The 24,291-nt window shown below is 37.5% G+C and overlaps 1 protein-coding gene across 7 annotated transcripts in view; it reads right to left on the reverse strand.

Moving 5' to 3' along the window:
- CEP128 (centrosomal protein 128) overlaps positions 1-24,291 on the reverse strand; it is a 456,691-nt gene that overhangs the window by 51,069 nt on the left and 381,331 nt on the right. For all 7 annotated transcript variants that reach the window (XM_069595215.1, XM_069595218.1, XM_069595214.1 and 4 more), the window contains one exon: positions 19,256-19,279. In XM_069595215.1, the coding sequence (XP_069451316.1) occupies positions 19,256-19,279 (24 nt within the window). The remainder of the gene's footprint in view (positions 1-19,255; positions 19,280-24,291) is intronic.

A 24,291-nucleotide genomic window follows, 5' to 3' on the forward strand; every position in this document is an offset into this window, starting at 1 on the left:
GCCTTCTTAGATTTATAATAGGCTCCAACAGACCCATATGGCATTTGCAAGAGAGAATGAAGGTTTTCTATTTAAAAATAAGGAAAATTTGTCTTTGTGCTTTGTAAGATATTTTAAAAGAAAAAACTCAGTTCTTACCAAAAGAAATCAATAGACCAAGATTGGATCCAACTGACCCCAACAGTATTACCAAAGATTAATCTACCCTTGGTAAGTTCTCTGCCTTTTACTATCAACTCTCAGAATCCTCTTCATTCCTTTAGGGCCAAATTTCTCCTTCCTGAGATGGGAGCCTTTGTAAACTGCTTATGTGGAGTCTGATATGAAGTCTGGTAGTTCACGAAACGCTTGTCCTATGCTGCCTTGTAAGACAAACCATGCTTTATACTCAGTCCTTTACATGGGTTAGCTGATGGTCATTTATTGAATGGAAAAATGAATGAAAGAAACGAGTGACTGGCCAAATGAATGTGATGTTATAGAGCGGGGACTAACCCAAAGGTAGGAAAGAGGAGAAATAAGAAGAGAGATGAGGGAGGAAGGTAATTTACATATTTTAGTCAATAAGCCAAAAGCAAACTGACTGAATAGACAATTTGCTCAACATACTGATTTACAAAACATATTTGCTTTTAAACTCTTTATATAGTTTCCAAACATACTGTTTTGCAAATTGGATGATTTATTAACATTTATTAAAGTTAGAGAATTAATCATTTGGTAAACTCATGACTGGGCAAATGTGTCCCTAAAGTTAGGCCCAAGAAAGTTATACTTTAGCAAGAAGCTAAAAGTAAGCACCTTATATTCTTGGAAAATTAAAAAAAAATAATGTTTGAGAAATCACCTCACAACTATTGTTTCAGTAGATTGGAAATAATATGTGGTAGGCAAAGAATTGGATGAAGCACAAGCTGGAATCAAGATTGCTGGGAGAAATATTAAAAACCTCAGATATGCAGATGATACCACCTTAATGGCAGAAAGTCAAGAGAAATTAAAGAGCCTCTTGATGAAGGTGAAAGAGGAGAGTGAAAAAGCTGGCTTAAAACTCCACATTCAAAAAAACTAAGATCATGGCATCCAGTCCTATCACTTCATGGCAAAAAGAAGGGGAAACAATGGGAACAGTGACAAATTTTATTTTCTTGGGCTCCAGAATCACTGTGGATGGTGACTGTAGCCATGAAATTAAAAGATGCTTGCTCTTTGGAAGAAAAGCTATGACCAACCTAGACAGCATATTAAAAAGCAGAGACATTACTTTGCCTACAAAGGTCTGTCTATTCAAAGCTATGCTTTTTCCAGTAGTCATGTATGGATGTGAGAGCTGGACAACAGAAAAGGCTGACTGCCAAAGAATTGATGCCTTTGAATTGTGGTGTTGGAGAAGACTCTTGAGAGTCCCTCTGACAGCAAGGAGATCAAACCAGTCAATCTTAAAGGAAATCAACCCTGAATAGACACTGAAAGGACTGATGCTGAAGCTGAAGTTCCAATGTTTTGGCCACCTAATGCAAAGAGTCGACTCATTGGTAAAGACCCTGATGCTGGGAAAGATTGAAAGCAGGAGGAGAAGGGATGACAGAGAATTACATGGCTGGATGGCACTACCGATTCTATGGACATGAGTTTGAGCAAGCTCCAGGAAATGGTGATGGACAGGGAAGCCTGGAGTGCTGCAGTCCATGGGGCTGTAAAGAGTGAGCGGCTGAATAGCAGCAAAGGCACAGAATACATGATGGTATGGGCAGAAAAGACATGGAATTAACTCAGTGGAAATTAACAGGACTACATCCAACAGATGTGAAGGCAGAAAAAGACCAGACTTAAAGAGCACGTGACAGATGGCTCAGGTCAGTATTTCTCACCCATAACTGTCCACTGGAATCGTCCGAGGAACTTTAAAAACTACTGGGTCCTATCCCAGGCCAACAGAATCTGGAGGCAGGAATGAGTTGAACTAAAACTATTAAATAAGAACTATAAATCTAAATTCCTCAGATGCCAAACTTGAAATAATTACACTGAATTTTGGAAGTAAAATGTATATAACACACAGTGCCAAGACACATGGCCTATGCGACAAACCTAGGACCAGAATGCAAATGTCTCAATTAATGAGCCAAATATTTCTAGCCTGTATATTGCTCCTGTGACCGGTAAAGGTAGTGCACACATAACGGAGGAATAATTGTTTTAAATTAGACAAGGACTTTCCCATTCTTTACCTCATCTGATCATCTCAGCAAATCTGTGACACCACAGGGTAAGTATTGGGCCCACTTCATGGATCATAGAAATTGGGATAAGAGGGGTTATGTGAGTTGTCCATGTGAAAGTGCCAGGACTCACAAACAGATCCTTTAACTCTCAGGGCACCAAATCGTAATCATTCTCTGAGAAATCTGGAGATCACTCTTTCAGTCAACTCCATATCTGGGAACAAATACACTCTTCTTCAAGGAAAAAATAATGTCTAATGTAACAGGGTATTACAAAGCAAAACAAGTTCTGAATTAGAAGTGATAGGGAAAGCCAAAAACAGTTTAAGTTCTCTAAAAGGATATAAAGTAAGTACTTCATGGAATCCAGGTGTTTTAAGTCAGTGAGTCCATCTTTAATGTGTTTTAAACTATCTGGTTAAAGTCTGATGACAATGAAACAAGTCAAGGATGTGTTTTACTGACCTCTGCTATGGATTTAGGTAGACAGCGAGGTGCTAATAGAGAAAAACATTGACGAAGCTCCAGAAAATCACTGATGGAACACCAACTACGCAAAATAATTAAGAACAGAGCCTAAAGAGAATAATGAGGGAAGGGCTATTTTGATAGTTTGGTCTTTTACTGTTTGATGTTCAAATATAATGCATTTGGGGCAATGAGAGGATAAAATCATTCACTAATGTTAAATAATTAACATAAGACTACTTTGGATATTTATATTAATGGTGCTAATAGTGACAGTTTATACTCTCTCCAGCCTTTCATCTGAGATCAAAGTTTGTTAAAAGCCCTAAACAAACTTTACAAACAGTTGTGTAAGTGGAATTAGAGTATAAAATAAAAACCATGGATGGAGGCATTTAATATCACTGGGCAAGCTCAAGACAGAACTAGCAATGCAACCTGGGGCATGCCGACTCTCTTCTTCAACATTCACAAGGCAGAAAACTAGATCAAAGCTGGTTTATTAGACCCCACTTACCATCAGGTTGAGGGCATATTTCAACAATTTTAAATATGGTTCAAGAATGTCAGTGTTGTATTTGTGACTCTCTACTTCTTGATGTGCTCAAGGTAAATACAGGATCTGGTCGTTAATTCTCTTCCTCTTCACTTTGTATCATTCACTAGATATTTACTTAAAAAGCATTCCTCACTCATGTCATTACTCTCAATAGTCACAAGTGGAGTATATGGAATGGAAAGAACATGGAGCCACTAATCAGGATGCTTGAATTCTATCTAGCCCTAGTTTTGCCACATTTGGCTATTCATAAACTCCTATGGCCTGAGACTTCTTATTTATAGGTGGAGTGGTTTTGATGAGGGTCTCTAAGCATCCTTCCACCTACAATAGTCCCTAAAATATGAGATCCAGGGCAGCAGGGACCTAATCTGCTTTACGCCCCAGGACACAACTGAATGGCATGGATTCAACAGGTATCTATAAAATACATTTACATGATTCAGTTCAGTTGCTCAGTCGTGTCCGACTCTTTGTGACCCCATGAACCGCAGCACGCCAGGCCTCCCTGTCCATCACCAACGCCCAGAGTTCACTCAAACCCATGTCCATCAAGCCGGTGATGCCATCCAACCATCTCATCCTCTGCCATCCCCTTCTCCTCCAGCCCTCAATCTTTCCCAGCATCAGGGTCTTTTCAAATGAGTCAGCTCTTTGCATCAGGTTGCCAAAATACTGGAGTTTCAGCCTCAACATCAGTCCTTCCAATGAACACCCAGGACTGACCTCCTTTAGGATGGACTGGTCGGATCTCCTTGCAGTCCAAGGGACTCTCAAGAGTCTTCTCCAACAGTTTAAAAGCATCAATTCTTTGGCACTCAGCTGTCTTTATAGTCCAACTCTCATATTCATACTTGACTACTGGAAAAACCATAGCCTTGACTAGACGGACCTTTGTTGACATAGTAATGTCTTTACTTTTTAATATGCTATCTAGGTTGGTCATAACTTTCCTTCCAAGGAGTAAGCGTCTTTTAATTTCATGGCTGCAATCACCATCTGCAGTGATTTTGGAGCCCCCCAAAATAAAGTCAGCCAATGTTTCTCCTGTTTCCCCATCTATTTCCCATGAAGTGATGGGATCAGATGCCATGATCTTAGTTTTCTGAATGTTGAGCTTTAAGCCAACTTTTTCACTCTCCTCTTTCACTTTCATCAAGAGGCTTTTGAGTTCCTCTTCACTTTCTGCCATAAGGGTGGTGTCATCTGCATACCTGAGGTTATTGATATTTCTCCCAGCAATCTTGATTCCAGTTTGTGCTTCATCCAGCCCAGCATTTCTTATGATGTACCCTGCATATAAGTTAAATAAGCAGGGTGACACCATACAGTCTTGACGTACTCCTTTTCCTATTTGGAACCAGTCTGTTGTTCCAAGTCCAGTTCTAACTGTTGCTTCCTGACCTGCATACAGATTTCCCAAGAGGCAGGTAGTAAATTGTTTGAAAGCAACTTTTCATAGGGTAGAAATTTGTGAAGATTAATTTTTTAATTCCTTCTAGATTAGACTTCCCTTGTAGCTCAGTCAGCAAAGAGTCTGTATGCAATGCAGGAGATCTGGGTTCAATCCCTGGGTCAGGAAGATCCCCTGGAGAATGAAATGGCAACCCAATCCAGTATTCTTGCCTGGGAAATCCCATGGACAGAGGAGCTTGGCAGGTTACAGTCCATGGGGTCGCAAGAGTCAGACACAACTGAGCGACTAAGCACAACAACACAGACTAGACTAGATAAAAGACTTTCTAAAACATCACCTAATGCAACACACTCATTAAAAGAAAGGGACAAAGAAAGAAATGTAGAGGGGTTAAACAACTTGCCCAGAGTTATGTGCCTGATTATCAGGGAGGAAATGACCAGAATCCATCGTTTTTGACTCTAAATCAGATACTGTTTTACTGTATCCCTTTCTATCATTTTAAACTAGGCATATAACAAGTTTCAGCTGAAATCTGTATGCAATTGGTTAAAATTAGATACACAAAATGAAAATGCCCAAATCAGCTTTTCATGTAAAGGCTGCTTCCTAAATGTATGTGACAGACACTACTCCCACAAACTATATATTAAGGGTATAATACCAATATTTCATTTTATAGTTACGATAGATCTTTAAAAAATGTAATACACTATTATTCTGAGATTTCACCCAGATATGCTCTCTTGAAGAGAATAGAAGACACTTCATATATGTATTATGTTTTTCAGAAAGATAGTTCAGAAAGTGTTTTATAGTATACACTCTTAGTATCTTCACAATACAAAGCAAGAGCTTTCACTCAGAGAATGCACTGTTATTGGCAGTGTTTTTAACAGGACTATAAAACACATTACCAAGCAAGCAGTTGGGCATCCTGACTACTTCTCAGCACCAACTATGAAGCTGTCAGTCTGACTTCTAAACACTGAGCAATTCAATAATCCTAAGTTCATCTGCTGGTGAAGCTGCATTCATTATGTGATTTCTCAATGATACTTTTCCTATGTCACTGCATTTATGAAAAGTTTGACAGGGCTATGAGAAACCATTTCTGCAGACTGAAGGAAGTCTTAGACTTTTAAACTGGTCATCACCTTTTGCCACAAGGTTTGCAACTCTGTATAAAACAGCCCGCTTGTTTCAGCAGCACTTTCATTTGAACATAAGCACAGTCATGTTTTTGAAATTTAACCCTTTGATGCTGACCCCATTATTGGAAAACATACACATCTTAATACTAATGCAGAATGCGGGCTCTGTGTTTGGGGACAAGGTGGTGAAAGGAGAATGTCTAGATTGTTTCAACCAAGATCCCTCATGAGAGATTCATGAGGATATTTCCGTTTGCCCTCGATGCGAATATACAGAAGGTAGACGAACATTAGAGCAGTGGGAAACTTGGCAGAACGTGCTAGGACAGGGTTTGTGCAAAACCTTTTTCCGGTTTCAGTTTGAATGGGTTCCCAGGAAGTGTCAAGTTCGAACAAATCCAAAATTTTACAATGTAGCTCGGCCAAAACTGCTGAGATTCACCTGATTCTGGGTCAAAACCGTACAGAGCACACTGCGTTTTATTTGGGGTAAAGCCAATTTGACTGAACCTTTCAGGCAACTTCAATGACAGGCTTATAGCCTTGGCAAAACCAAAAATTGAACCTAGCTTGATCTTTGGTTCTGAAACAGCAAGTTCTGGCTTTATAAAGAGATAAAGGCAAGTCCTACTCAGCTTCAAGATTCTGACAAATACTTAGAAGAGGCACTGCAGATAATTAACCATTATTTGGCCACATTTACATACTCAAGTCAGTTATTTCCTGAGCTAAACCGGGACACTTCAGTCAGTACATTAACTCTATTGGGCCCATATACTCCTAAGTGCCTGAGAGCTGAATCTGGTGTCCTAACAGAGAATAACAACTTATGTGCCTGTAGAGTAGCTTGAAGCACAGTTAGCGCTGGACCCATAGTGTGAAGGCTTCCCAGGTGGCGCTAGTGGTAAAGTATCCGCCTGCCAATGCAGGAGACCCAAGAGATGCGGTTCCATCCCTGGTTGGGAGATCCCCTGGAACAGGAAATGGCAAAACTCTCCAGAATTCTTGCCTACAGTGTATGGGGTCTCAAAGAGTCAGACACAACCAAGTGAGCACACACACACCATAGTGTGAAGGAAAGAAAATTGAAAGTAAATACCCAACAACAGTAGACGAGTGAAGTCAGAGTCCACAGCATCACTTGGTCATTTCCAGAGACATGCTGGCAAAGTCTCACACTCATGACCATCAAGATCTTGAAGATCAACTGGTGTGCATAGTTCAAGCCTGGTATCACTAAAACTGGCTGAATGAATCCTTTGGAGATGTGCATAAGGCTCTAATAGATTTTTAAAAGTAGAAATCATATTTCTAAGAGATTTCCTGTGTCTTGCATTTTTTTCTCAGATAGGCAAATTTGTGCATGTTTTTTTCCATAGAAGCTACAGGTTAGGATACATCCTATAAATCATCCTATCTCTGTGTAAATATACCCTAAAAATATAGGAAACTTAGGTTGTTTTATGCAACTTTGATTTAAGAAGTTGATTAAACACTGATAATTACAATCACACAATTACACATTTGCTCTAAGTCAGTGCTTTTCAAAGTTTGATGATATCCTCTCTAAATAATTATTTAAACTGTGTATATCCCTTATTTGCCCCCCCTTTCTTACATAAGTTTTTAAGCTGTCAAAATGTTTTTATCATAAGTTTAGGAAGTCGTAAAGGATGAAAATTCTGGAATGTAGTAAATATTGTCATTTTCAAATAAAACTTTTATATTACTCATATTAACTTGTCTAGTGAACTTTATTTTTATTAAAAAAAAACACTTATTAATTTATTTGGCTGTGCTGGGTCTTAGATGAGGCATGTGGGATCTAGATCCCTAACAAGAGGTCAAACCTGGGCCCCAGCACCGGGAGCGCTGAAGAGTTAGTCACAGGACCAGCAGAGAAGTTCCTCCAGTGAACTTCAGATCTCATTAATTTCTTACCACCACTTATCCATTTACAAAATAACTAAATAGTATCCTCTTTAAAAGACAGATTTTATACGATTTCTTTTCACTTTGATTTCAACTCTGTTTTTCCTCACAGATTTTTATCCTAATATACAATACCTTTATCCCTCCAGGACTTCTGGTTATCCTACACACTTCATCCTTCTCTGTAACAGAAATGCACATACACAGAAAGAAGAACTGATTTTTAAAACTCTCTGTGACCAAAATGCTCAAAGTGTTACACATTATTATGGATTCAATTATCATACATTTGACATTATATATATTAAATTTCTTAGAAAAAATTAAATGCAAAATGTTAAAAAAAACCCTAAGGCTTCCAAATGTATATCTTTTACTGGGATGGATATAACTCCTCCTTCCGCACTCAATTAGCCTATGCATCTAAGGGTAAATGCTAATTTTGTTTTCAGTAAGACAAGGTTTCATTTCTATTTCTGTTTTCTGTTCCTATAGGTTTATTCACAGAGAAATCTTGTTCACGTAGAAAAGTACATGAGAATGAAAGCAGTTGTGTTATAACAATGTTACTCAATTTCTTGAAAGCCTTCGTAGTTTCATGGCAAAGATTACATAGCAATCTGTCATCAAAAATTAATTTTAATGATCTACCATCTCGATTAGGTCTTCTTTCAATGTGTTGAAAGCAAAGAATTAGAAACCACTTGACTTGCCAAAGAATTGTAATGTAGTTATTAGAGTCATTCGCTTTCTGTTTCTGGAAAGTATATCTAAAAGGCTTTATTTACCAAGACTAGTCAAATGACTATAACTGTTCTTTTTTTACATAGAGATATTTCATTGAACTTAACATATGCAAAAAATAAAAATCTTGTTAATTTCAATACCATTCTGTCAGTACAACATTTTAATATATTCATTTTATCTCAGTATTAAATATATTTGCATCCAAACCTTACAGCTGCAGACTGGCAAAGCCAGTTCTCACTGTCAAACCAATCAGCCAAATCAGCCTTACTTTCTGGCAGAAAACAAATTTGACTTCATTTTTCAATTTTACATATTGTGTTAATGTGTCCTTGTGACAACCATCTAACTTTTCAATCATAATTCTAAGATAGATAGACAGATAAGGAATGGAGCCAGGCCAGAGTTTGTCACCTGGATGAATTAAGACACTGGCTTTCAACGATTTCTTTTCAACACTTCTTAACTTTGTTTTCTGGAGCTATACATTCTCTGATTATAGGAGGGTGGTGGAAGAGGTGAGGTCATTAAATAAAATTGTCTTTACTCCGCCCCAACATCAATCAACGATACACGTCAATTTCAGAACAACTCAATCTCAACAGCCCATATATCTAATACAACTCTTTGTTCTTATCAAAAATGTATGCATGACCAAGAAGGAAAAGTGAAAAAGGAAATGGCAACCCACTCCAGTATTCTTGCCTGGAAAAGCCCATGGACGGGGAGCCTGGTAGGCTACAGTCCATTGGGCTGCAAAGAGTTGGACATGACTGAGCAACTTCACTTCACTTCAAGAAGGACAAGAAGCTTTACTTTAGTGATTTGATTAAAGGAGGACATGAAGGCACCCAAATCATAAATTGTCCCTTCTCTGGCACCCTAAAGAGCCTGGGGCATTTGCCACCAAGGGAGAAGGAAGCTTTTCTTTGGAGAAGTGGGAGAAGGTGGGTTATGAAAGGTAAGAGGGCCTCCTCAAGCAGAGCTATTTTAAGAGTGCAGGTAGAAGCTGAGGATACAACTGATTCTCTTAAACATTCTTGTGTCTTATGTTCTGACTACCCCTTCAAAGATCTTTGTGTACTCCTGGGAGTGAGCCGCTAGAAGACCATGCTCCAACTCACCAGCTCTCTTTGAAATTACTGTCAAGAACAGCATTAATCATTTTGCTATAAAAAGAAAAGAAAAAGAAAAGGACTGCTAACATGTTTCTGTTTTCTTTGCTTTTTGGTGAAATGTCATAGATACAAATGAGTACATAAAACATATACATAAAGGAAAATGACAATTTTTGTGGCTTTAATTAGTATTTCTTTGATTATGAATGAAGCTGAATATATTCTTACATGATTCTTTTTCAACTGAAATGCTTGCTCATGTCTTTACCCTTTTTCTTTAAATCTGAGTTGTTTATTCTTTTCTAATTGCTTTGTTGAGCAATAAGATTTGTATACAAATTGATTTGGACATACACTGCTTGTCAGTTATATCTTCTGCTACAAATAAATTCTAAGCGTGGATTGCTTTTAATTCTTTTTATGTTGTCTCTTTGATTTATGGAAGTTCTTAATTTTGATGTGGTCACATCAGTTGTTTCCTTTCTCATCTCTATTTTCAGCAACTCTCTCCTCCTAGAAATCTTCCAAAGTCCTAAGATCATGAAGATAGCAAACTATACTGTGTTTCAAAGTTTTATAGTTTCATCATTCACATTTAGGCTTTCAACCACTTTTGCATCTGAGATAGGGGTTCAATTTCATTTGTTTCATATCATCTATTAAAAAGTTCACCCTTATTCCCCTGATAGTGATGAGCAGTGTGTCAGACATCAAGTTTCTGTGCATAAAATTTGTTTTGGATTCTCTGTATGATAACATTGACCTATTTATATATTCCTGTGTCAAGACTATACTATCATAATTTCAGTAGCTTTAATAAGGTTTTATATAAATATATTCATTGCAAGGACTGATGCTGAAACTAAAACTCCAATACTTTGGCTACCTGATGCAAATAACTGACTCATTTGAAAAGACCCTGATGCTGGGAAAGATTGAAGGTGGGAGGAGAAGGGGACGATAGAGGATAAGATGGTTGGATGGCATCATCAACTCAATGGACATAAGTCTGAGTCAGCTTTGGGAGCTGGTGATGGACAGGGACGCCTGGTGTGCTGCAGTCCATGGGGTCGCAGAGTCAGACATGACTGAGCAACTGGACTAAACTAATACATACATGGGAAACAGTGGAAACAGTGTCAAATTTTATTTTTGGGGCTCCAAAATCACTGAAGATGGTGACTGCAACTATGAAACTAAAAGACGCTTACTCCTTGGAAGAAAAGTTATGACCAACCTAGACAGCATATTGAAAAGCAGAGACATTACTTTGCCAAAAAAGGCCTGTCTAATCAAGGCTATGGTTTTTCCAGTGGTCATGTATGGATGTGAGAGTTGGACTGTGAAGAAAGCTGAGTGCCGAAGAATTGATGCTTTTGAACTGTGGTGTTGGAGAAGACTCTTGAGAGTCCCTTGGACTGCAAGGAGATCCAACCAGTCCATTCTGAAGGAGATCAACCCTGGGATTTCTTCGGAAGCAATGATGCTAAAGCTGAAACTCCAGTACTTTGGCCACCTCATGTGAAGATTTGACTCATTGGAAAAGACTCTGATGCTGGGAGGGATTGGGGGCAGGAGGAGAAGGGGACGACAGAGGATGAGATGGCTAGATGGCATCACTGACTCGATGGACGTGAATCTGAGTGAACTCCGGGAGTTGGTGATGGATAGGGAGGCCTGGCGTGCTGCGATTCATGGGTCGCAAAGAGTCGGACACGACTGAGAGACTGAACTGAACTGAACTGAACTGAAAATATGTTTATATCTGATTGTATAAACTGATATATTTTAAATATATATACCACTTCCCTTGTGGCTCAGTCGGTAAAGAATCTGCCTGCAATTCAAGAGACCCTGGTTCGATTCCTGGGTTTGGAACATCCCTGGAGAAAGGAAAGGCTACCCACTCCAGTATTCTGGCCTGGAGGATTCCATGGACTGTATAGACCATGGGGTCACAAAGAGTTGGACACAACTGAGCACCTTTCACTTTCATATACGTTAGGAAAACACCCCCACCTTGTTCTTTTTCAGAAGTATCTATTCTAGAGTGTCCTCCTATAAAGGACTGAATTTTTGGTTACATATTTTCCTGCATATTTTGCAGTCTTTGTTATTTTTGTATTGATATATTGCTTTTAATTACCTTTTCTTAGGAATTTTTGCTGGAGTTGGAAGTAAAATGGGCTTTCATATAGTTGTTTTTATCAAACTTGTTAAACTCTATTTCTCATAATTTAACTACAAATTCCTAGAGCTTTTTATACGAACAATACTATTATTTGCAAACAATGATAGTTTTACAGCTCGGGCTAATACCACCAAGACTGTATAATACAAACTGCACAATGGGGCACCCTTTGCTTACTCCTGGTCTTAAAGAGGAAATTTTAAAATGTAAGGTGAGGTTTGCCATGGAATTTTTTTTTTCACATGGCCTTTATCAGATTAAGGAGGTTCCCTTCTATTCTTAGTTTGCTAAATGGCTTATAAAGATGAGAAAGATATCAAAGGAATGCATGCTAAGTCGCTTTAGTGTCTGACTCTTTGCAACTCTAAGGACTGTAGCCCACCAGGCTCCTCTGTCCTTGGGATTCTCCAGGCAAGAGTGCTGGAGTAGGTTGCCATCTCCTCCTCCCAAGGAGCTTCCTGACCCAGGGATCAAACCTGCATCTCTTATGTCTCCTGCATTGGCAGGTCGGTTCTTTACCACTAGCACCATCTGGGAAGCCCAATTAAAGGAATAAATTCATCTTCTTATTCATCTATTGAGATGTACTTATTAATTTCCCCTTAATCTGTTTGAATTGTAATTTTTTTTAATATTAAACCAACTCAAGTCCTGGAATAAGCTCAATTGATAAATTGGTAATCTGTCAGTGTTTTATGATTAATTATCCTTTTCATACATTCCAGGATTTATTCTGCTAATGTTTTGTGTATAATATTTTTGTATCCATGCTAATTTGTGAATAGTTTCTGAATTTCCATATTTATACATTCTGTCTGATTTTAACTCAAGGGTTATACCCATTCCTACTGAGTTGAGCATGTTTCTTTTCTACTATAATTTATTTTTTGACCTTTGAGTTGTTTAGAATTTTACTTTGAAATTTCCAAAAGTTGATGGCTTATTTGGTTCTTTATGAATCTTAAAACTAGTTATAATCACGTCACTAAATTCTGCTGCACAGAAATGATACGTGCAAATTCTAGTTTTCACTAAAGGCAAGCTACATACATGCTTTCCCTTTCTTTTATCTAGTTATAACACAAATCTAAGGACTGGAGCTGAACCAGAAATCTTAGATTAGGAGGGTAAAGGAATATACTGAAGATGGCAGAGCAAAACAGCAAAAGAAGCCTGAGTTTCTGCCACCCTACCTGCCATGGACACAGTATATTTGGACTGTTACACAAGAGCGAAACTAATTTCTCTCTTACTTTACCCGTAATTATTTTTGGATTTCTTTTAACTGAGGTCATGAAAACTCTAACTAATACAAAAGTATGAGAATCTAAATTATCATGGCATTTATGGAAATGAAAATAAAGACAGATTTGAGGGGTGATATGAAAAACAGACTTTATATATCCAAGTTTGCTTCCCCCTTCCCTTTCATTTCCCAAAAGTGAGTCTTAACTGTATTGCCTGGACCTCTTCTTTGCCCTCGACCTCCCGCTTACCAAGAGTGCTAGCTCCTTTCTAGAAATAAGGGTACTCACTTGAACTCTGCCTTTCTGGCACCACACTGCCCCAATTCCCGATTTTCTGAGCACATCCCTAAAGCTCTATGATCTCCACATACACTTTCCCTTTCCCTACTTGCAGCCTGTCACTACTGCAGTCCAGCTGTACTCCTGTGCACACGTTCACCATGCCACAATCCCTGATTAAAAAGCATTAACACTCCCTATAGGTTTAATAGCTGTGTTACCAGCTCTCACTTCCAGACCTTGTAATGCCAATGACAGAGAATGAATAGCAGTCACAGTAATTCTTTCCAAAGGAGTAGCCCAGAATCCTTCCCAACAGAAAGTTTCAATAGTCAGTACTATGCCCATCAGTAGGAACTGGCACTCAGGTAGAAACCTGCTTGCATGCCTGATCAGTTCAGTCACTCAGTTGTGTCCGACTCTTTGCGACTCCATGGACTGCAGCACGACAGGCTTCCCTATCCATCATCAACTCCCGGAGCTTACTCAAACTCATGTCCATCAAGCTGTTGACACCATCCAACCATCTCATCCTCTGTAGTCCCCTTCTCCTCCCACCCTCAATCTTGCCAAGCATCAGGGTCTTTTCCAATGAGTTAGTTCTTCACATCAGGTGGCCAAGGTATTGGAGTTTCAGCTTCAGCATCAGTCCTTACAATGAATATTCAGGACTGATTTCCTTTAGGATGGACTGGTTGGATCTCCTTGCTGTCCAAGGGACTCTCAAGAGTCTTCTCCAACATACTGAACTTCTCCAACTTCTTGAATACAGTTCAAAAGCATCAATTCTTTGGTGCTCAGCTTTCTTGATAGTCCAACTCTCACATCCATACATGACCACTGGAAAAACCATAGCTTTGACTAGACGGAACTTTGTTGGCAAAGTAATGTCTCTGCTTTTTAATATGCTGTCTAGGTTGGTCATAACTTTTCTTCCAAGGAGTAAGCATCTTTTAATTTCATGGCTGCAGTCACCAACTGCAGTGATTTTGGAGCCCCCCAAAATAAAGTCTGACACTGTTTCCCCATCTGTTTCCTATGATGGGACCAGATGCCATGATCTTCATTTACTAAATGTTGAGTTTTAAGCCAGTTTTTTCACTCTTCCCTTTCACTTTCATCAAGGGGCTCTTTAGTTTTTTCGCTCTCTGCCATAAGGGTGGTGTCATCTGCATATCTGAGGTTATTGATATTTCTCCCGGCAATCTTGATTCCAGCTTGTGCTTCATTCAGCCTGGCATTTCTCATGATGTACTCTGCATATAAGTTAAATAAGCAGGGTGACAATATACAGCCTTGATGTACTCCTTTTCTGACTTGGAACAAGTCTGTTATTCCATGTGCAGTTCTAACTGTTGCTTCTTGACCTCCATACAGATTTCTCAGGAGGCAGGTCAGGTGGTCTGGTATTCCATCTCTTTCAGAATTTTCCACAGTTTATTGTGATCCACACAGTCAAAGGCTTTGGCATAGTCAAAGAGTCGGACACGACTGAGTAACTGAACTGAACTGAACTATTTTTCTGGAACTCTCTTGGTTTTTTGCTGATCCAACAGATGTTGGCAATTTGATCTCTAGGTCCTCTGCCTTTTCTAAATCCAGCTTGAACATCTGGAAGTTTATGGTTCAGGTACTGTTGAAGCCTGGCTTGGATAATTTCGAGCATTACTTTGCTAACGTGTAAGATGAGTGCAATTGTGCAGTAGTTTGAACATTCTTTGGCACTGCCTTTCTTTAGAATGAAAACTGACCTTTTCTAGTCCTGTGGCCACTGCTGAGTGTTCCAAATTTGCTGGCATATTGAGTGCAGCATTTTAACTGCATCATCTTTGAGGATTTGAAATATCCTGTATGCCGGATATCAAATCTAAACTCCTCGGTTTGTATTTCAAAACTCCAAAATGTCTATCATTGTCTTAAAGTTTTATAGCTAATGCGTCTATTAAAAAAAAAAAATCTGTGAAAGCCTTTGAAATGGAACAAAAAGTTACTGCTTATCTGCAATGAAAAACTAGTGTTGCCTAGCAGATCCTTCTGGGTTTTTGATTCAGTGGGATCTCTATATCAGTCATTGTTTGATATATTTATAATTTGCTATGCAAATGATTCTTGTAGACAGACATGAAATAAATTTTATCTGCAGGGAGGTTCAATTGATTTCCTTCCTCCACCATGGAAGAAGCCAGTTTTGCTTCTATTTTAAATTCACTGCAGTACTCTAGTGCTCTTTGAATGTTCCTTTACATGAGTAACATCTAGCTCATTCTCTCATTTAAATTAGTGAGTTAAACTCATTTGTCATGAGTTCATTTTATATTTCTATGAGTCATGATTTCATGATTTTGCCTTTAAATTTTTTTTTAAATATCCTTCTAACAAACTCTTGTTTTCATTATTGCCTTTAAACTTTGATTTCACCCCAATATACAATTTCTTCTCTGGCTTTCTTCCTGATACTACTGATTCTTCCCATTTCAGGGATGAATCTAATCTCCACCATGACCTCAAACTACAAAAGCTATGCTTTTCCATGAAGAACCTAGACTGCAATGATGTCAATTTATTTTACAATTATAGTTTTTTGTAATGCCTTCTACAAAATGCACTGTTTCATTGACACGTTGTAGACACTGCATATTTATCTTACATCATTAATTTATATGTAAGTAACTTCTCTCCTTAATTAGAATGCAAGCTCCTTGAGAGAACTGATCACAATTCATTTTCCTTTTCTCCTCTTCACTTTCTACCGTAGAACGTGCCCAAGAAATACCCACTAGTGAGTCCCATCCATGGCTCAAGGCTCTCAACCACGATTTCTTTCAGGTTAATCACTTAACTTTATTTAGGTAACCAACCAACTATGCTTTGGCTGAAGGTGGTTCCTTCCTAGAAAAAATCATGCTAAACTTTAATGAAGATCATTGGAGCTTCGTGAAACACCAAATAAAGTGTGGTACTAATCAGAAAGTCTAGAGAAAAAATAATAAATTGATATGCTTCTAGGTACTTTCCCCCTCAATTATCAGTACTGTGTATACCTATATTCTTAAGAACAGTCCATGTGAGGGTTATACACATTCAGTTCAACATTCATTCTCTGATTCTACAAATGTTTATTGATTTTCAACTATATGTTAGAAATTTTATGCAGGCCTTGGCGATTCATTTGTAAATAAAATGTAATTTGTAATCCAAGACGCTTACTTGCTAGTGAAGAAGGAAGAGGGAAGGATAAGAAAAGAGGAGGAAAATAGAAACAACTGTGACCTAAGCATATAGATAACTGGTGACAGGCCAAATTAAGTTGCTCTTATTTTCAGGAATTATATACATTGAACCTTTAAAATTAATTTAATGTAAGTACAATAATGGAATAATGAAATTCAAATTTTGTCGATCTGTATCACCAGAATACACATCCTATATTCAATGTCTTACATACCCTAATACCAACTAAACCAAATGACAGACCACCAATATTTTTCTACTGCTTAACTGCTGAGTTGTGAGAGAATAATAAATGGTCTTGAGACTGCTGCCAGCATATTTGATTTTATGAACTATAAAATATTTTACCAGTTGAATAGTCTACCAAGTATATTAAATCTGCTCCTTATAATGCTATATGAAGTCAAAGGATTTCATAACATTTGAGCATTAATGTTATTACTGAGCATTTTCATTTTTATGGTTTTACTTATGATAATTATTTCAAATTAAAATCATCTTGAGAAAACTGCCACTGTTTAAGAAAAAAAAAAAAAACTAGTTCATTTAACCAGTTTTATTTTTCTCATGATGACTTTTTATTCTTACCTTTATTCCTAGAGGAACCCTTAGAATAAAGCATTTAAGATTTTATGCCATAGCACTCTGTTAGTAAAGAGATTATGGAAATAAAAAAGACCAGCAAATACTAATACATTTTACAGGCTTAATGTTGTATGTTGACATATTGGTATAATTAAAATGATTCAAAAAGAAATAAAAAGCAATCATATAATGATAACCTAACAGTTGTTTGTTCCTAAATATCTTCACATATATTCTTAATTCTCCCAATAATCTGATAAAACAAGTTTAATTATATTCATTTTTACAGATGAAGGAATCAAGAAACAAGTGGTTCACTAAATGTGTAAGTGGCATTTCGTATGCTACAGCCAGGCCCTCAAACTTTCTGCTTTTGTTCATACTTTTATAAAGAACATTTGATTTATAAGCCAAATCCTATTGGCAAGACACTTTCGAAGGGTAAGCAAAATATATGTAGAGGAACACTAAACATTTTATTCACTTACAGTGTCATCATACTAAAACTGAAAAAATCAAGTGTACTTTCCAAATGGCTCAGTTAAAAGTAAGGAATAGATTATTTACTCACTACGGTCTAGATGCTGTCTATCAAAATCACTTGCTTACATAGGACTAAAATGTGCTCTATCAGCATCTTTCCTTTCCTCATACAAATTATATATTTTATTCTTTATTAGGAGAAGGCACCGGCGACCCACTCCAGTACTCTTGCCTGGAAAATCCCATGGACAGAGGAGCCTGGTAGGGTACAGTCCATGGGGTCGCTAAGAGTCAGACACGACTGAGCCACTTCATTTTCACTTTTCACTTTCATGCACTGGAGAAGGAAATGGCAACCCACTCCAGTGTTTTTGCCTGGAGAATCCCAGGGACGGAGGAGCCTGGTGGGCTGCCGTCTATGAGGTTGCACAGAGTTGGACATGACTGACGCGACTTAGCAGCAGCAGCATTGTTTATTAACCTTATTGTTTAAAAGCTTATGTTTTGCCTTCTCATGAAAAACATTAAAAGAATGACTAGTCCCAAGTCACTCAATATTTTGTGTGTTTTCAAAGTTTTTAACACAAAATATACATTTCCAAGTATTTACATCACATTCTGTATATAGCTTTAAATATCTCTCTCTGTATATATTTACTTTTGAACATATGACCCTTCATGGCTGAACAATGTTTCATCGTAGATAGTACCATAATTTACTCTATCATTCTTTCAATTTGTGTGGCTTTATCATGCAAATGTTTATTTATAAAACCATGTTTTTTTTAAAAAATGGCAGGATCGGGTGATATCACTGCCCTAGTTCTTCTCCAGCAAGTCACCATGATGAGATTCGCTTGCTTCTGTTCTTTTTTCAGACACCTATCACCACATGTTATCATGAAAGTACACACGTCATTTTATATCTTAAATTTGCTTCCATTTAACATTATATAATAAGCCTTTTCCATAATCATTGTATCATGTTGGGCAGAATTTTGCACTTTATCTAACCATTACTTTATTGCTAAACAATGTTTTCTCCTCTTTTTTCTTTTTAAAAATATGTAAATCATTTTCCAATAAATGTTGCAAGCATATAACCTTTACATATGTGCCCTTAAAAAATGATTTACTAACACCAGATTCCTGCAAGTAAGATTATTTAAAGAAAAAAAAGGCTAACCAGCTTTTATCATTATTTGAATATGGAAAAAATATTGATGGCCTACATTTCAAAAGTTCAAAGGATAAAATGGCATCCTAATATCAGTATCTTATCAACTAGTCCTTTTAGTGATTGGGAAATATAGAAACAAATAGATATAATTACATTTAAGCTAATTGTGTTTTCCATAAATTAGTATATATTGGCACCATGTGTCTTAAGACAGCAGCGACCACTTAGACACATTTTTCTTTTTCTTAATGCTTTTTTCATTATAAAAGTCTGTATCTACATACCTTTCAGGTATAGTTTAGCTTATTGATCCCTTTGAATCTTAGATGAAGTTTTAGAAATGCTTTCTGGAACTGCTTCCTTTGGGGAGTACTCTGAAATCCACAACAGGACCCAGCAGTAGTTCTGACAGAAGGAGAAAGAAAATGACCCAACTTACCGTTTCTAAGGCATTTACACGGTCCTGCAAATAAAGCAAAATATATAATTATAAAAACAAAGCCATCAAAATATCATTTCAAGTTTAGTTTTTAGATTTTTCCATTTATCTTCTATTAACATTTTTAACACGTAAAAGATGAAAACTCCTACTCAGGATTATCTCTCTAAGAGAAAAATATTCATGAAACAATTACTTTTCTCATCTTGACTAGTGTTAGGACTACAAGGTTTAATTTAGCCGTAAACACCATAAATTCAGGCTTAGTTACTAAGTGAAATAGATTTTAAGACTTCTGCGTTGGTAAAATTATGTCTATTTAATTAACTATAGCTATTAGATAGATCTGAACATATGAGTCACAACCGGACAATGGCAGTGATATAAAAAAAGGAATTTAGCACATATATTTGCTCTCAGTTAGATATACAGCACAAAGTACGCTGTCACAGGAGGTCAAGTTCAGACATAAGAATGACATCACCAACAAAAATTAGTAAGTACACGGTTAACTGAAACAAGGCAGGAAAAATAAGAATGATAGGCTACATGCAGGCAGTCCTGAGCCCAGGTAGGTATTCTTTACTTATAGTATCTTAGAAGGATTCACAGACACATTGGTCATTGATAACATTGCTTTAAAAGCTAAATGACTAAGAATGATTTCATTCTCAGTCCAACAGCTGTGCCCTCAACTCTTCCCAGAGCTAAACAGCTATATACAAAAAGTTTTTTTAAAAGCTGAATTTGAGAGGAGAGTCTGAAAATTCAAGGAATTGTAAAGCCATCCTTTTTATGAAGATGAAGGCCATTTTTCTATTCTTTCATTTTAAGCAGTTGAAGAAGATATATAAAATCTGGATCTCTCTCGTTTAATTAAAATAATCATTTGTGCTAGAGGGTAAGGAGGGAAAATGGTGCAGACAGCCACTGAGCTCAGATCTCTGAGACCCTGCAGACACTGAACCTTGCCCTCCCCTGCCCCAGATTCTCCCAGCCTCACCTACCACAGAGGCCTTGCCTTCGAGGATTTCTGTAACCCAGCCTCCAACATTCAGACTGGGAAACTAGGTTGGACATTTCTGCCCCTTTAAACATCTGGCTGTGTGAGCACAAGTTAAATGAATATATTAATATTATGCAAAAGCAGCCCAAAGCAGACTGTTTTTAGCAGTATAATCTGTTTAACTGCATTTTGCTGGCATACTTGAGAGAACCTCACCGTCGCCCCCATAATTTTCATAAAATAACGGTTATTTTATTGGTGACTTGGGTACTGTCACATTTGAGTAGCTCGTAATAAATGCATATAGTGCCTCTAGGGGGCTTTGATCTGTTGTTACCAGGCATCTTATTCACAGTACATCTGGGACAAAACCATTCAGCAAAGCTTTATCATCCTTTGCAGATTGAACAGACCCTCATTAGACAGTCTTTGGGTAGTGCTGCATTCCTATGAACCATCTTGGAAGGCTGAAAATATTTACAGCCACTATTTGGGCCTTACGTTTTCCCCATACCATGTATTTATGGGGCTCATGTCACTTAGAATTAGCATATTTTAAAACCACACATACAGCTGGTTTGCAATCAGTGATTTCATATGATGCCAAAATGGTACAACTGAATTAAATTCTGTTTTAATTCATAGCTCAGTGTTCAGGAAAGATAAAACTCATATGATTTATGTATTAGTACCTTCATTTTATTTAAATATTTGTTACAGGATTTTAAAAGGAATGTGTACTGTCATGGACTATGTGTTTGTGTCTTCAAAATTCACATGCTGAAAACCCCAATCCCTAAAGTGATGGCCTCTGGATATATAGCCTTTGGGAGGTAATCAGGTCAGGAGGAGACAGCCCTCAGAAGATTAGTGCCCTTCTAAGAAGAGACACAAGAATGCAGGCTTCTCTTTCTGCCCTCTGCCAAACTAAGGCATAATGGGAACATGGCCATCTACAAGCCAGGAAGAGGTCCTTCACCAAGAACCGAAACTGCCAGCACCCTGATCTTGGAACTGCCAGCCTCTGCAACTGTGAGAAATGAATGTTTGCTGCTTAAGACACCCAGGCTACAGTCATTTGGTACAGCAGTCTAAGCTGACATGTACCTAGTCTGTAAGGCTAAAACACAAATGGTGGGGAGACAAAAAAAAAATCTCAATTTCATTAAAATATAAAGATCAATAAATAATTTATTTCAATGCAATTTAGTTACATCTGTTTGTCTATAACCTACTCCATTCCAAATGGTACTGAAATAGCTTTCAAAGAAAGAATATATATTGAAAAAAATGAGAAAATTAGAGAAACAGGAAATATAGTTCATTAACCTGAATTTAAATAACTTAATCTGCCAATCAACAACAGCTAATAGGATATCGGTCACTGTTGCCAATGTGAGCTTCCTCTAAATTGCAGTTTGGGGCTTTAATTATAGCCTATATAAAAAAAGAAACTACTCCTAATCTTTATGAACTTATTACCCTGCTTTTAAAATTTAAGAAATGTATTTTGAAATTTAAATGGCTGAAGTTGACTTCTTTTTTGGCAGCCAAGATTAGTTACTATAATTCTGCATATAAAAGAATTAGCCTATTGTAAATCCCTGCTCGAAAACAAAATATCTGCATACTTCCCATGTTCTTATCATTAGAACAGAGGTAATGTAAGCCAGTCTATGAAGAAATACTAGTATACGTCCTGGAATGAATATGCAATTATACCAAAATTGATTTATATTCTCCCTATCCTCTCTCACTCTCACTAGAACTGGACTTGTAGTGTTTTATTGTTGCTGTTTAATCTCCAGTTTTCATTTCAACAAATCTTATCTTAAAGCTCAGTCCACAGGTTCAGTACTCTGCCTTCTCTCCCACCACGCACACACTCTCAAGCTTAGCCTGAAAAGAATTGATTAAGATACTGAAAGGGGAGTTGGTAGGTGAGATGAGCAGAGAGAGAAGAAAGCCTCCAGAAGTAATAAAGACACTCTCACTATAATGCAATTTCAGGTGGTTTTAATAAATCAGCGGTTCTTATTTTTGTAGTCTTGGACTTTAAGAACTTTTTCCCCAGGAAAATGAACACTATATAAGACACACATAATTCTGCATATACTTTTAGGGGAACTGCAGACTCTCAGAACCCACCCATAGCTGTTCAAGTATTTTTACTTAAAATAAAGATACTTGAAATAGGATGTAAGAATTAATTTATTAGACCAAATAAATTATTGTATTAGAACAAATCTATTTCTCTTGTATGAAATATTTCTTGACAACAAGTAAAAAAACCATTGCGAGTGGAAGGTTAAAAATCAGAGGAGAAATTTCCTTCAAATATTTTGAAGGAAAAGTTCTAAGGGGAAAAATAGGTTTTATTGTTATCAGGTTTTTTGGTGATTGAAGATTCCCTTTCCCACTATTTTTTAGTGCTATTTTAGAAGGGGAAAGTCTAAGAAAATCACAATCTTGTCACGGAAAAGGGGCTTGCATAATTCAATAAAGCTATGAGCCATGCCACGCAGGCCACCCAAGACAGATGGGTCACAAAGGAAAATTCTGACAAAACATGGTCCACTGGAGGAGGGAATGGCAAACTACTCCAATATTCTTGCTGCAAGAACCACATGAACATAAACAGTATGAAAAGGCAAAAAGATATGATACCAGAAGATGAGCTCCCACATCGGAAGGTGCCAATATGCTACTGTGGAAAAGTGGAGGGCAATTACTAATAGCTCCAGAAAGAATGAAGTGGCTGGGCTAAAGCAGAAATGACTCTCAGCTGTGGATGTGTCTGGTTGTGAAAGTAAAGTCTGATGCTGTAAAGAACAATATTGCATAGGAACCTGGAATGTTAGGTCCATGAATTAAGGTAAATTGGAAGTGGCCAAACAGGAGATGGCAAGAGTGAACATCAACATTTTAGGAATCAGTGAATTAAAATGGACTGGAATGGGCAAATTTAATTAGATGACCATTATATCTACTACTGTGAGCAAGAATCCCTTAGAAGAAATGGAATAGCCCTAATAGTTAATAAGAGTTCGAAATGCAATGCTCAGGTACAATCTCAAAAACAACAGAATGATCTCTCTCTGTTTCCAAGGCAACCATTCAATATCACAGTAATCCAAGTCTACACCTTAACCATTGATGCCAAAGAAGCTGAAGTTCACTGGTTCTATGAAGACCTAATAGGCCTTCTAGAATTAACACCAACAAAAGATGTCCTTTTCATCAAAGAGGACTGGAATGCAAAAGTAGGAAGTCAAGAGATACCTGGAGTAACAGGCAAGTTTGGCCTTGGAGTACAGAATGACACAGGGCAAATGCTAACAGAGTTCTGTCAAGAGAACACACTGGTCGTAGCAAACAACCTCTTCCAACAACACAAGGGATGACTCTACACATGGACATCACCAGATGGTCAATACCAAAATCATACTGATTATATTCTTTGCAGCCGAAGATGAAGAATCTCTATAAAGTCCACAAAAACAAGACTGGCAGCTGACTGTGGCTCAGATCATCAGCTCCTTATTGAAAAATTCAGGCTTAAATTGAAGAAAGCAGGGAAAACCACTAGGCTACTCAGGTATGTCCTAAGTCAAATCCCTTATGATGATACAGTGAAGGTAACGAACAGATTCAAGGGATTAGATCTGGTAGACGAGAGTGCCTGAAGAACTATGGACACAGGTTCGTGACACTGCACAGGAGGCAGTGATCAAAACCATCTCAAAGAAAAAGGCGCAAGAAGGCAAAGTGATTGTTTGAGGAAGCTTTACAAATAGCTGAGGAAAGAAGAGAAGCAAAAAGTAACGGAGAAAGGGAAAGATGTACTCAGCTGAATGCAGAGTTCCAGAGAATAGCAAGGAGACACAAGGCCTTCTTAAGTGACCAATGCAAAGAAACAGAGGAAAACAATAGAATGCGGAAGACTAGATATCTTTTCAAGAAAATTGGAGATATGAAGGGGACATTTCATGCAAAGATGGGCACAATAAAGGACAGAAACAGTATGGAT

The sequence above is a fragment of the Ovis canadensis genome, chromosome 7 (assembly GCF_042477335.2).
Source record: "Ovis canadensis isolate MfBH-ARS-UI-01 breed Bighorn chromosome 7, ARS-UI_OviCan_v2, whole genome shotgun sequence".
Lineage (NCBI taxonomy): Eukaryota > Metazoa > Chordata > Mammalia > Artiodactyla > Bovidae > Ovis > Ovis canadensis.